The 12,600-nt window shown below is 42.8% G+C and overlaps 1 protein-coding gene and 1 long non-coding RNA gene across 2 annotated transcripts; both read right to left on the reverse strand.

The window, feature by feature from the left end:
- Positions 1-6,062: 6,062 nt before the first annotated feature.
- Positions 6,063-7,005, reverse strand: LOC148845617 (uncharacterized). Its single transcript, XR_016102403.1, has 2 exons — positions 6,819-7,005; positions 6,063-6,717 (listed from the first exon to the last, which is right to left on the reverse strand). It is a non-coding gene; the product is annotated as an uncharacterized LOC148845617 (long non-coding RNA).
- Positions 7,006-9,937: 2,932 nt separating this feature from the next.
- Positions 9,938-11,862, reverse strand: LOC148845618 (heavy metal-associated isoprenylated plant protein 47-like). The gene is made up of 3 exons (XM_088955568.1): positions 11,704-11,862; positions 11,473-11,551; positions 9,938-10,241 (listed from the first exon to the last, which is right to left on the reverse strand). Exons 1-3 carry the CDS (start codon positions 11,707-11,709, stop codon positions 10,102-10,104), a joined length of 225 nt encoding a protein of 74 aa, XP_088811694.1. The 5' UTR covers positions 11,710-11,862; the 3' UTR covers positions 9,938-10,101.
- Between the last annotated feature and the right edge of the window lie 738 nt (positions 11,863-12,600).

Genomic DNA, 12,600 nt, shown 5'->3' on the forward strand with positions numbered 1-12,600 from the left:
GCCTCGCCTAAGTCGACACTTAAGGGAATAAAAGTAAGCCAATCGAGCTACACCTTAGTGGTATAGCTCACCCTCGGACACACACACTAACTTCCTAAAGTGAGTGTCTAAGTAATGAGCCACCTTGGGCTATTTTTTGCCCACTTGTGACCTTTCGAAGGGGAGGGGCATGGATCTCTAATGAAAAAAAGAAAAAGAGCGAAAAAAGAGAAGAAGAAGAGAAGAGAAAAGAAGTAAACAAAGGCACAAGATATACAAAAAATGCTCCATTCCATATTCATTGTTTAGCATACAAAAAATTCTAGCCTCAGAAGGGCAAGCCAAGCTCATTTACAATAACAAAAAACAAAAACAAGGAAAAGAAACATGGGGGGCCAACTATGTATCGCCCTTGGTTGGAGGAGCGACAGAGTCCTCGCTGCCTACGCCAGCAACATCAAAGGGACCTTGGTAACGTCTTCGGGGAGCAGGAAGTCTGAAAGCACTTGCAACTCGTCTACCCGAAAGTCGGGCATCATCTTCAGGAGTGCCTTTTAGTGTCCTCAGTCCCCTCCAAGTAGGCCTCAAACCCGTAATCAGCCAGACACTTCTAACTCTAGAGTTTGTTGGCAAACGATGACAACATTTTGGTAGTTGGCCTTGGCCTCCTCAGCCGCTACCTCGGCCTCTGTTGCCTGAGCCTAGGCATCCATTGCCTCCCTTCGGTCCTCCAATGCACCTCCCTCCTCCTCGAACGCCATCAATGACTCCTAAGCCCAAGCGAGCCAAGCCTTCTTGGCCTTCAGATCATTCTCCACCATCTGCCGAAGCTACTCTCGGTGGAGGCCACCCGCACCTGCAACTGTTCACTTTTCTTCTCGAGCCACTGCAGATGGTCGAGAATGAGGTCGACCCGATCCCCCTGGCCGACGTAGTGGCAACAGACCTGTAGCAGATATCCCATTAGTAAAAGCAAAGCAAGAAGCTAAAAGATAACAAGGCAAAAGTTGAACGGAACTCATCTCGGCCAAGAAGTCCAGGCCCTCATCCCGAATGATAAGAGGATCAGTCTGCATCATCTCAAACCGATCCCCAGGGGGATCATCCCCTTGATCAGGGCCCTACCAACCCCCTCAAAGTTTATGGAATCCCCTTCGGGATGCCCCACTTGGGGTGGAATAGACAACTAAGGCGCTCCACCTCCTCGATTGGCTCCGAAGCAGAAGACAGAGTACATGAAGGCCTGGTGGTAGGCCCTTTGGTAGACAACATCCTTGGAGCAATAGGTGTCTCCCTCTTCAGCTAGCCGCCCTTGGCTAGGCGGTCCTTGTGCGCCAACCTTTTTTTTGGAGGTGCAGGTGGAAACTCGGCTGGCCACTTCTTAGCAACCTCCCTTGGCTAGTTTACCTCTGCCGGCCTCTTCCCTCTATTGCCCCTCCTCCATTGGGGGCTGGTGGTCGAGGGGTCTCCTCTACAAGCGCGGACCCCCTCTCCACCCTCGTTGAGGACACCTCGAAAAGCCTCCTCGATGTTAACCCTCCGAATATACCCTCAGCGGCCCCTTTCTTACTTGCTAGGGTGCTCTCCAACATCATGCGCTTGGCGTCCAGTGACATCTCTATAAGAAAGAAAACAAGAATTAGTATCGAGTAAAAAAGAAAAACCGACGCAAGGACTCCTACCGGGAGTGTTGAGCCCCAAAAAAATTGGAGGAAGCTCAGCCTCCACCAGGGGCTTGGCCTGAAGCATTCCCAACACAAGGAGATGGTCTACCACGATAGCTTCATCGTCCCAAAGCATTGGCTTGGCCTTCTCGGCAACTAGATACATTTCCCCCCATTCTGACTTGAACGACCAACCCTTAGGATAGGAGATGAAGAAAAACTTTTCCTTACAGCCAAGGACAGACGAGGGATTGTCTAGGGGTCAGCCTCTTTGAGAGTGGAAGTAGTACATGCCTACCTCGGAGGTGTGTTTCCTCGATACAAGCATAGCTCGGAACATCTTCGACGTCAGGATGTCTTGAAGCTGAGCCACCACTAGCATACCGATGATTGCCCTAATGGCATTTGGTACTAACTGGCTAAGGGTAACCTCGTACCATTTCGACAGCTCGGAGATCAACGGATGAAGGGGAAATTTGAAACCAAACTTAAGTGTCCATGGTTGATCGCCAACGTCAGGGACCCTCATTTGATAAGACAGAGAGATGTGATACCTCTTAGCCAAGGACTTGACTTCGTCATAGTCAAGGGTATTGTCAAGCTTCGAGCGGGGTAGGCGCTCTACATTCATCCCTCGAGCAACGTATTTGGCCACCATCCTTGGGCTAAGCTCGATGACCTGCCCCCTTTCCGCCACTAAGGGGGACCCTTTAGCCTCTCTTGGTGCTGCAGACTCATCACTTTTGCAAGATGGGTCCTCACCTCCGAATATACCCTCAGCGGCCCCTTTCTTACTTGCTAGGGTGCTCTCCAACATCATGCGCTTGGCGTCCAGTGACATCTCTATAAGAAAGAAAACAAGAATTAGTATCGAGTAAAAAAGAAAAACCGACGCAAGGACTCCTACCGGGAGTGTTGAGCCCCAAAAAAATTGGAGGAAGCTCAGCCTCCACCAGGGGCTTGGCCTGAAGCATTCCCAACACAAGGAGATGGTCTACCACGATAGCTTCATCGTCCCAAAGCATTGGCTTGGCCTTCTCGGCAACTAGATACATTTCCCCCCATTCTGACTTGAACGACCAACCCTTAGGATAGGAGATGAAGAAAAACTTTTCCTTCCAGCCAAGGACAGACGAGGGATTGTCTAGGGGTCAGCCTCTTTGAGAGTGGAAGTAGTACATGCCTACCTCGGAGGTGTGTTTCCTCGATACAAGCATAGCTCGGAACATCTTCGACGTCAGGATGTCTTGAAGCTGAGCCACCACTAGCATACCGATGATTGCCCTAATGGCATTTGGTACTAACTGGCTAAGGGTAACCTCGTACCATTTCGACAGCTCGGAGATCAACGGATGAAGGGGAAATTTGAAACCAAACTTAAGTGTCCATGGTTGATCGCCAACGTCAGGGACCCTCATTTGATAAGACAGAGAGATGTGATACCTCTTAGCCAAGGACTTGACTTCGTCATAGTCAAGGGTATTGTCAAGCTTCGAGCGGGGTAGGCGCTCTACATTCATCCCTCGAGCAACGTATTTGGCCACCATCCTTGGGCTAAGCTCGATGACCTGCCCCCTTTCCGCCACTAAGGGGGACCCTTTAGCCTCTCTTGGTGCTGCAGACTCATCACTTTTGCAAGATGGGTCCTCACCTCCGAATATACCCTCAGCGGCCCCTTTCTTACTTGCTAGGGTGCTCTCCAACATCATGCGCTTGGCGTCCAGTGACATCTCTATAAGAAAGAAAACAAGAATTAGTATCGAGTAAAAAAGAAAAACCGACGCAAGGACTCCTACCGGGAGTGTTGAGCCCCAAAAAAATTGGAGGAAGCTCAGCCTCCACCAGGGGCTTGGCCTGAAGCATTCCCAACACAAGGAGATGGTCTACCACGATAGCTTCATCGTCCCAAAGCATTGGCTTGGCCTTCTCGGCAACTAGATACATTTCCCCCCATTCTGACTTGAACGACCAACCCTTAGGATAGGAGATGAAGAAAAACTTTTCCTTCCAGCCAAGGACAGACGAGGGATTGTCTAGGGGTCAGCCTCTTTGAGAGTGGAAGTAGTACATGCCTACCTCGGAGGTGTGTTTCCTCGATACAAGCATAGCTCGGAACATCTTCGACGTCAGGATGTCTTGAAGCTGAGCCACCACTAGCATACCGATGATTGCCCTAATGGCATTTGGTACTAACTGGCTAAGGGTAACCTCGTACCATTTCGACAGCTCGGAGATCAACGGATGAAGGGGAAATTTGAAACCAAACTTAAGTGTCCATGGTTGATCGCCAACGTCAGGGACCCTCATTTGATAAGACAGAGAGATGTGATACCTCTTAGCCAAGGACTTGACTTCGTCATAGTCAAGGGTATTGTCAAGCTTCGAGCGGGGTAGGCGCTCTACATTCATCCCTCGAGCAACGTATTTGGCCACCATCCTTGGGCTAAGCTCGATGACCTGCCCCCTTTCCGCCACTAAGGGGGACCCTTTAGCCTCTCTTGGTGCTGCAGACTCATCACTTTTGCAAGATGGGTCCTCACCTCCTTGTTTGCACTCAGCATCCCTGGGGGCAGCCCTCTCCCTTAGCACCTCGACCGCTTGGCACAGGGCTGGGATCTTGGGGACCGATGAGCCTCAACCGGAGCTCGCTCCCGAGGAGACCAGGATTTCATAGCATTTGCCTCCTCACTACAACTCGTTGGTATTCCCAGTCGTGCTGACTTAGTAGGGACATAGTCCGGTTCGCCTACATCCCATCCCGCATATGGCAGCAACTCCGCAACCCGTTGTAGGCATGATCCCCAACTCACCGATTAGGGGACCCGCAACCCACGCGACTCAAATCCAGCACCGAGAACCACTTCCTCCATAGTCCACGACATCATAAAACAAGATTCCCTCATGAAACGACTAAGTCACTAGCTCGGGCACCCTGGCATTTCCTCCTCGGCTCTTCCAGCCGAGGTTGAGGCTCCTATAGAATCATTATCGCCTCGACAAGGCATTAGGGGACACCCCCAGCATTCACGCATGGCTTGGGGGCAAGTCTCCCCCTCATCCACACACAACAGTAGCCTTAGCGCCGAAGCCGAGGTCCCCTGCAGGAGCAACCAAGTCAAGGCCCAACAAGAGCCTCAATCATCACCCGTGAAGAACAAAGGTGAGCCAACGCCACCACAGGCCACAACGCACACAAAAGGCCCATCAATGCCTCCCGACTCAGACTGACACACTCCCTTCAACCGAACCCGAGGCCCTCTTAGCTTGGGCCTTCACCACAGTCTCGGGAGTGGGGAACAAATAATGTAGGCGCAAATGGCCCTATCTAATCGTAGGACTCACACGTGTCTAGTAGTGCACGTTAGAGTGGTGCCAATCAGTGAACGTGTGCTGCCCAGCTCAACGGAAATCTAGGAACCAATGGCGTAGAATCACTTGGCGGCCTATGATGGCCACACACCCCCTGTACGGGCTCAATCCCCACCATCCGAACTCACCTACCTCCAGGCAGCTTCAAGTATAAATATGAGGTGACCCCCCTCTAGGTAAAGGATTGAATACTTGAACTCTCTCACTAGAATTTGAAATGTATTGCTCTCTAGTGACCTCGTCTGGGTGCTTGCACCTCATACCTCATTCACTCTACACCTCGGTACTAACTTGACCATTGGAGTCCTCACCTCGGGTCTTCACCCGAGGCCTTTGACATTTTCCTTCGTGCAGAATAGACCCTTTAGTCTCGGCCACCTCAGACGCAAGACATAGCGACCGCGGACTTCGGACCTTGGATCCTCATCACCTTAGTTTCTAGTCCTCAATCACCTCAATCCTCAGACCTCGGGTACCTCAGTCCTACTTAAACTTAGGAGTGAGTTGACAGTATTGTCCCTCAGCTAATCCGAGCATCAACAAGATACTTTTCCACTTTTCTTCTTCATCTCTTCATTGTTTTTCTTTTTCTTCATTGTAATTATACACAATTTTCATTATTTTGTTTTCTTTATAATTTATTTTACTTATCAAATTCTTAATTTATCATCAAGATATTATTATTATTATTTATTTTTTCTTACTTTAAACTCCTTGTTTTGTTAATTCCAAATTAAATGGCATAATAGGTAACATGATGGCTTACTAAAATAGGTATTTAATTGTCGATTTTTTTTATTGGTTGAAGTTTTATATGCTTTTAAATTGAACACATTTAGTTTATTATACTACTGAATTGATAGATTTCTTAGTTAAATTTGAAACCAAACAACATGAATATTTTTTGCTACATGCTCAATAATATATATGCATTTTCATGTTAATGTTTTGTCAGTGGGTACAATAGCTGTGCATAAACAGAATGTTGTCTTAAACCGTGGACATCCAAAACTTGTTAAATGAGAGAGAGAGAGAGAGAAAGAGAGAGAGTATCCCAAATTCCCAGAGTTTCATAATAATGTATCAAACCATGGGACAAGCCACTAGTAGAACAATTAAGATAATTTAATTACAAATCAGGAGGCCAAAAATGAATTGCTGTTATTGCCTTTTCATAAACTAGAGATGGGCAAGACCCTTTTAGTTATGGGCCCAGATCCTAGTCAAAAAAATTCTAAATCAAAGAAGTTGGATCAGAGATCTAGAGAGAGAGAGAGAGATTGGAATATCTGAAACGCTGTGCCTGTGGCTGATTGTTGCTCCAGTCACTCTTTCTTCCTTGCTTGGTGCTCCTGGAGCTCTGGCAAAACCACAGTTGTTTGTATCAGAGACACAACTCACATGATAGCACAAGTATCAGCGCTGGTGTTGGGATTGGGAGATTGATAAACACAATACTGAGGCATACTATAAGCAGCCTGGTTATAGCTGAGAAACCAATCAACAGGCTGAACTGTGGCTGCTGTTGTTGATTGGCTAGTATTAGTTTTCTCCTCCTTTTTCTCCTTCACTTCAGAAACGCTAACCAGCTCCGCAGACCCCAAACTCTTCCTCAGAGACACTGCCAAGGTGATTGAATCAATCCCCTCCCCTTCAACAACAATCTGATTCTTATCTTCACCTTGCAATGAAGCCGATTCAACCCCTGCGACAGTGAAAAACAAGCTGATCATATTGAAGGGTCTACTTCCATTATTGTCTCAAAATCCATATAAGTTATATGATAGATCAGATGGGTCATCTTACCTTGTATTCCAACTGCTATCTTGAGGGCTTTAATTAAAGCTCTACATCTAACCTAGCTCATAGCTATACCTTCATTGTGTTTGTTGGGTTACCGGATAACGAACAAATCAATCCCCAACTGAGATTATTTGAGATCTGAGAGACCACAGAAAGCGTTATTTGGTTGTTAAAACTGGTGGGTTGCAGTGAGCCTCTCTCCTCTCTCCATGGATCTATTTATAGACATCCGAATGCCAATCAACTGAAAGCTTCCAACTTCCAAGAAATAGTTCAATATCTGTCAAAGTCAAGTCAAGCCATTAAATTAAGAATTGTACAACCCTGAGAAAAGCCAAGTCAAACTGTCAAAGTCAAGCAACACGTAATAGTTCAATATCTGTCCTCCTTCTTTTCCGAGTTTATCTACATGGAAGCTGCTTAAGAGATTCCGAGTTTAAACCCCGCCGTCATTCTTGACGCCAACAGTTGGGCGTTGCAGCGTCAAGCTAACTCGTGGATGCCGATGCCGACGCGTTCTCATCACCTGGCCACTGGTGCCACCACCAGATTTGAACGCGTCCTTACCAATCAGACATAATTAATCTTCTATTCTTTACCCGTTCAAAAATTAAATAAACAAATAAAAATCTCAAACTATTTGTAAGATCTCATACCTTGAGCAAATTGCAAATTGGATTTTGTTTGATCTTGTGATCATGTAAATCTCGTCCACTTTGCCATTCACATATTATATTTAATAAATTGTTAGTATTCTCAATGAATTTAGGGAAAATTCCCCATTATTACTCTGTATTTTGGGTTTAGTACCACTTTGGTCCCTAAACTTTAAAATGCAATAATTCAGTATCCTAATTTTTAAAACTTGACAACCAATCACCCAAACATCGACAAAAAAATATCCTTACCTTTTCTATTCAAGAAAGTTGGGTCACCTTAATGTCCACTCAAGTGACCCTAACTTTCTTGAATAGAAAAGCAAGGACTTGAGACTGTTAATTTTTTGTCAACATTTAGATGGTTAATAAAAATATTAAATAACACTTGAAGGGTGTTTATGTCTTTTTCAAATACCAATTAATGGCTGGTTAACAGCTATTTAAGGGTAGGTATTGGATTGTTATGTCTTAAAAATTTGGGTACTGAATTATTGTATTTTAAAGTTCTAAGATTAAAATGACACTAGCCGAAAATACAAGTACTAATCCGAAATTTTCCTATGAATTATTATCATTAAAACATATAGGGTCAAAGTGGGATTTTCACGCCCAAAATATTTTTGTGCATGACTCATCCACTTGATGTTATAAAGCCTCACATATTATTCTTAGATCAGCAAGAAATGAATGTGCTATTACGCAACCGCACTTGGGAGTTAGTCCCTCCTGCTGACATATTATTCTTAAACAAAACCCCGATGGCACCATTGGAAAAGGTTTTCACCAATGTCTAGGTCGGGAATACATGTTGAAACCTTTGGTCAAGTTGTTAAACTATCAACCATTTGGTTAGTCCTTGCCATTGCCACCTCACACAACTTGGTGATTAATCATCTTGATGTTTGATGAGGGGTGATTTGGCCCGATCTAATATGCAAGGGATATATGGACACGACCTGCCAACTAAGTGACAAATCAGCGTATGAAGTCATGTCAGCAAAGCAGGGGACCTCAGGCACTTGGTTACTCCGAAGCCCGGGGCACCTCGGTACCCACTTGCACTGAGGTACCGAGTAACCAAACTTAGAAGCTCAACAGTTATTTCCGAACTTCTCAAGATCACGCCGCGTAACCGTAACCTTATCCTCATCCCTCCTAAATCGGAGGGAAACAATAAACCTCATTAATAAGTTGCGTTACTCTCCTACTAAAGCGGAATGGATCTGTCCGTCCGGGGCCATGAGTTTCGGGAATGTTTCACAAGACCTACGACAGTCCAGATATATAAGGGCATCAACCCCCAAGATCTAGGTATGCGCTATTATTTGTTCACTAGCATTCTAGCACTCGAGTATTTAGCTCGCATCCATAATGCAATACTGACTTAAGCATCAGAGCAAGCTTGCCGGGTTAGCCACCCCGGGTTTTCTGATCCTCTATCTTGCAGCTTGATCCAGCTCGCCACGCAACTAAGATCCAGGTCATCTTCTAGCTAGGAACTTCCAAATCGTGCACTATTAATGTTCAAAGTACTTTCTTACAGGAAGAGCTTTCTGAAGCAGTGTTCATGAAGTTGCCACTTAGATTCTTTGATCCCAGTTTCCTTTTTAAGAAGTCCATATATAGGCTGAAACAGGCTCTTGAAAATGTTTCTCAGTATTGCATTATCGTTGGGGCACTGCAATATCTCATTATCACTCAGCCTTCTTAGTTAGTAAGGTATGTCAATTTTTACATGCTCCCATTACAGAACACTAGACTGCTGTTACATACATGCTTATTCTGATACTAATTGGGCTATAGTTTCCTGGATGTCTGCTGCTTAAATGGTGGTTACTGCATCTTCTTTGGCGCTAATCTTGCTGACAAGGATGTTAGAGAGAATGAAGGAGGTCACATCTCCAACTCCACCACCTTCCCTTCGGTTACATCAGTTGTGCATACCTTCTATACTTTCATACATTTTTTTGACAAGTGTACGTATCCATTGTCATATTATGAGCACTTAAAATCATTTCTTATTACTTTCATACCTAAATCCTTTTCCATCTATCCCTAGCTCTAACCCCTTTAAGAGGTGTTGTAGATGGTCTTATATGCATGTGATCAAACCGTTTTAATCTATCTAATTACATTTTTTTTGAAAAAGAAAATGCAATCCAATAGAGTTAAAAGGACGCACCAACTAAGGCTTAGTTTGGAAAGAGTACAAATGCAAATATGTACAGCGAAATGCTTGCATTTGTGCTGCTTCCAAACTCAACCTAAGTGGTGGTTTGGTTGGCATGTAAATTGGGTATTCCCAAACGAGATGTGATTTGGATCCCCAATATTGACTATCATCACCTTTGAGAAGAGTTATCAATGTTGCTAGAAAAATTATTGTACTCTGTGAAAAAAAATGAAATATGGCTTAGAGACAAAAGGCAAGCAATACCCAAAATAAGAAAAAAGAACGCTGTATTTGCACCCTAAGCACAAGATATTTATTAGATGAATATGAAAAACAAATCAAACCCAATTCAGTTAGATCAGCATCGTTATTTTGTCTACAGTCAGTAAACAAACAGAGAGTAATTGAGGTCGATGTAGATGATTGTGAAACAATCTCTCCTCATTTTAATTACTTAGATATGTTCGAGAGTGACGAGCTCTGTTTGACCAACTTTCTTTCTTAATGTGCTCGTCAAGACAACGGGATCCATTCCATCTCCCGTCACCACCACCATATCTTTCTCCTTCCCATCCAACTTCACAGACTCAACACCTGTATCAAAATCACAAGTTTTTAATTACATCATTTCAACTTAAACTCTTTTCTAATATCAACTAATAAAATATATCACCTTAGAATGTTCTAGGTTCAAATCACATCACTAATAAAATATTTCTTGACCATTAGCTCGGCCCCAATGGCCCCACCAACCCCTCTACTTCACTAATAAAATATATCTTGACTAATAGTTTTTAGGTCAACGATTTGATTATTTAATTTGAATGTATAGTCTATTTTAAATTAAAAAATAAAAAATAATTAAAATAAAAAACATTTAAAACTGTTGTTCGAATTGAACGAGTCAATAAGTTTCTGACCAAGTTAACGATTTTTTTGCCCAAAAACAAATTAGAGATGAAACGGAACTTATTGCCTGTTTCTCAAGATAAACGGTCCAATCGTCTGGATCAAAAACAGTTTGAAAACACTGGTCTAACATATATGCTTTCTTAAAAGACCAAATGACATCAATGGCGCCTTCACCAACTCTAAAATGGGTAGCTTTGGTCAAAGTTGTTGTTCATGCCAGTGTTATAAAACCTCTCCCTAAGGTTGAACCACTCTCTCCATGTCCATGGGTTAGCGGTTCAACCGTATGAGTCAAGGGGTCTCTTCGTGATGCCTATTATAAAATTTAAAATAAAACCAAAACCAAAAATAGATAATCGGGAGCACAAGACCCAATAGAAGTGCATCCCACAGCATCCTACAGTACATCCCCGCCTTGTATTAGGAACATCTCTTCTGAGGATACGTATTAGAAATGGTGAGGCATTATGGGGAGATATTCCCAGTACACGTGGTGTGAGACATTGTGGGGTGTCCCTTGTGGGGGGCTGGTTTGAACTCCAACAAAACCATCAAGAGCATGAGGCCAATAATCTGTACCTGCCATCAGTTCACCGACTCAACCACCTGGTTCATCAAAAACCCTGAAACCGAATACTTTTCTCCATGGTTTTCAAAACCAGGTCAGACCGGAAAAACTGGATTACCCTAGAACCGTCTTTTGACCAAAAACCATTGATTTGATCAGCAAACCACTGATCTAATTGATCGAACTGCCCAACAGTTTTTAGCTTTTTTTTTGTCAGAATGAACCGTCTATTCAATTCAAATGGTTGGACCGTTCGACCCAGAAACCGGACTCCAAACAGTTTGTTATCCGATTTGGTTTTAAAAACCTTGCTTTTCTCAATGAATATATATGTTCAATACATACCACAAGCCCCTGCAGCGACCTTGAGGGCCTTTGTCTGGCATTTCTGGCAGCTCATCTCCACCTTCAGAACTATCTTTTGCTGCAAGATAATTACATCACACAATAAATCTTCTTGTAATTAATCCTTCATGGGCAGAAACTCAAAACAATTAATGGAGAAAACTAAGCAGCATTTTAGCTAGCAAGAGACCAAAAAGAAAAGAAAAAACAAAAGATGAAATTATTAGCTACCTTCATGTTGCTCTGCTCGATAGAAACAAATCAATAAAAGATTATGAGCTTAAATTGACACCTCAAATGGAAATGGCTGAGAGAACAGAGACAAATCAGACTTGCTTGCAACAGGAGCTTATGGAGAAACAAGAGAGCTTGCTCTCCTTTTAATACAAATCCAAAAGCCAAAGTGAAGTTGCTGAGAAGTTTCTATTAAACTTCTATCTCAATGACTCGGTTTGATTTCCATAGATATAAAGTAAATTTGACAGATCTGTCAACATCCATTTACTAAACTTGGCCGGAACCTAAAGTCCTCGATCAGTGTCTGCTTTCTAGGAAGTTTAAATGAAGGGGTGTAAACGATATATGAAAATCTGATTTCGAATTCGATATTCAACATAATCGAATTGAATTCGGATAATTCGAATATCTAAATTTGATTTTGAATTCGATATTCAATATAATCGAATTGGATTCAGATAATTCGAATATCTAATCGGTTGAATTTAGATATCCTATTTTTATCGAATAGTTAATCAGATTTGAATTTGGATATGACTTGATTCAATTTGATAAATATCCGAATCTGACCGGTTATTTAATTCTTATATAATATATATAATAATTAAATTATATAAATAATTTATATACTTTATATCAATAGAATATTTATTTTATATATTTATTAATTATCTAAAATAAGTAATTAATCAAATTCGAATTGAATCGAATATTCGAATATTTAATCAAATTCAAAGTCAGATATTAATTTTCAATATCCATCGAATATCAAATCGAATTCGAATATCAGATTTTCTAATCAAATTCAAATTCGAATATTACCTGATCCAATTCGAATTCCATCCGTTTACACCCCTTCTTAAATGTATATGCATACACCAATAAATTGTC

Source organism: Nelumbo lutea, chromosome 7 (assembly GCF_056320005.1).
Source record: "Nelumbo lutea isolate HS-2025 chromosome 7, American lotus-T2T, whole genome shotgun sequence".
Lineage (NCBI taxonomy): Eukaryota > Viridiplantae > Streptophyta > Magnoliopsida > Proteales > Nelumbonaceae > Nelumbo > Nelumbo lutea.

Bases quoted from the DNA above. Each gene is read 5' to 3' on its own strand.
- LOC148845618 (XM_088955568.1), bottom strand. The intron at 10,242-11,472 runs GTATGTATTGAA...ATTTTGATACAG, and splicing joins GGTCGCTGCAGGGGCTTGTG to GTGTTGAGTCTGTGAAGTTG.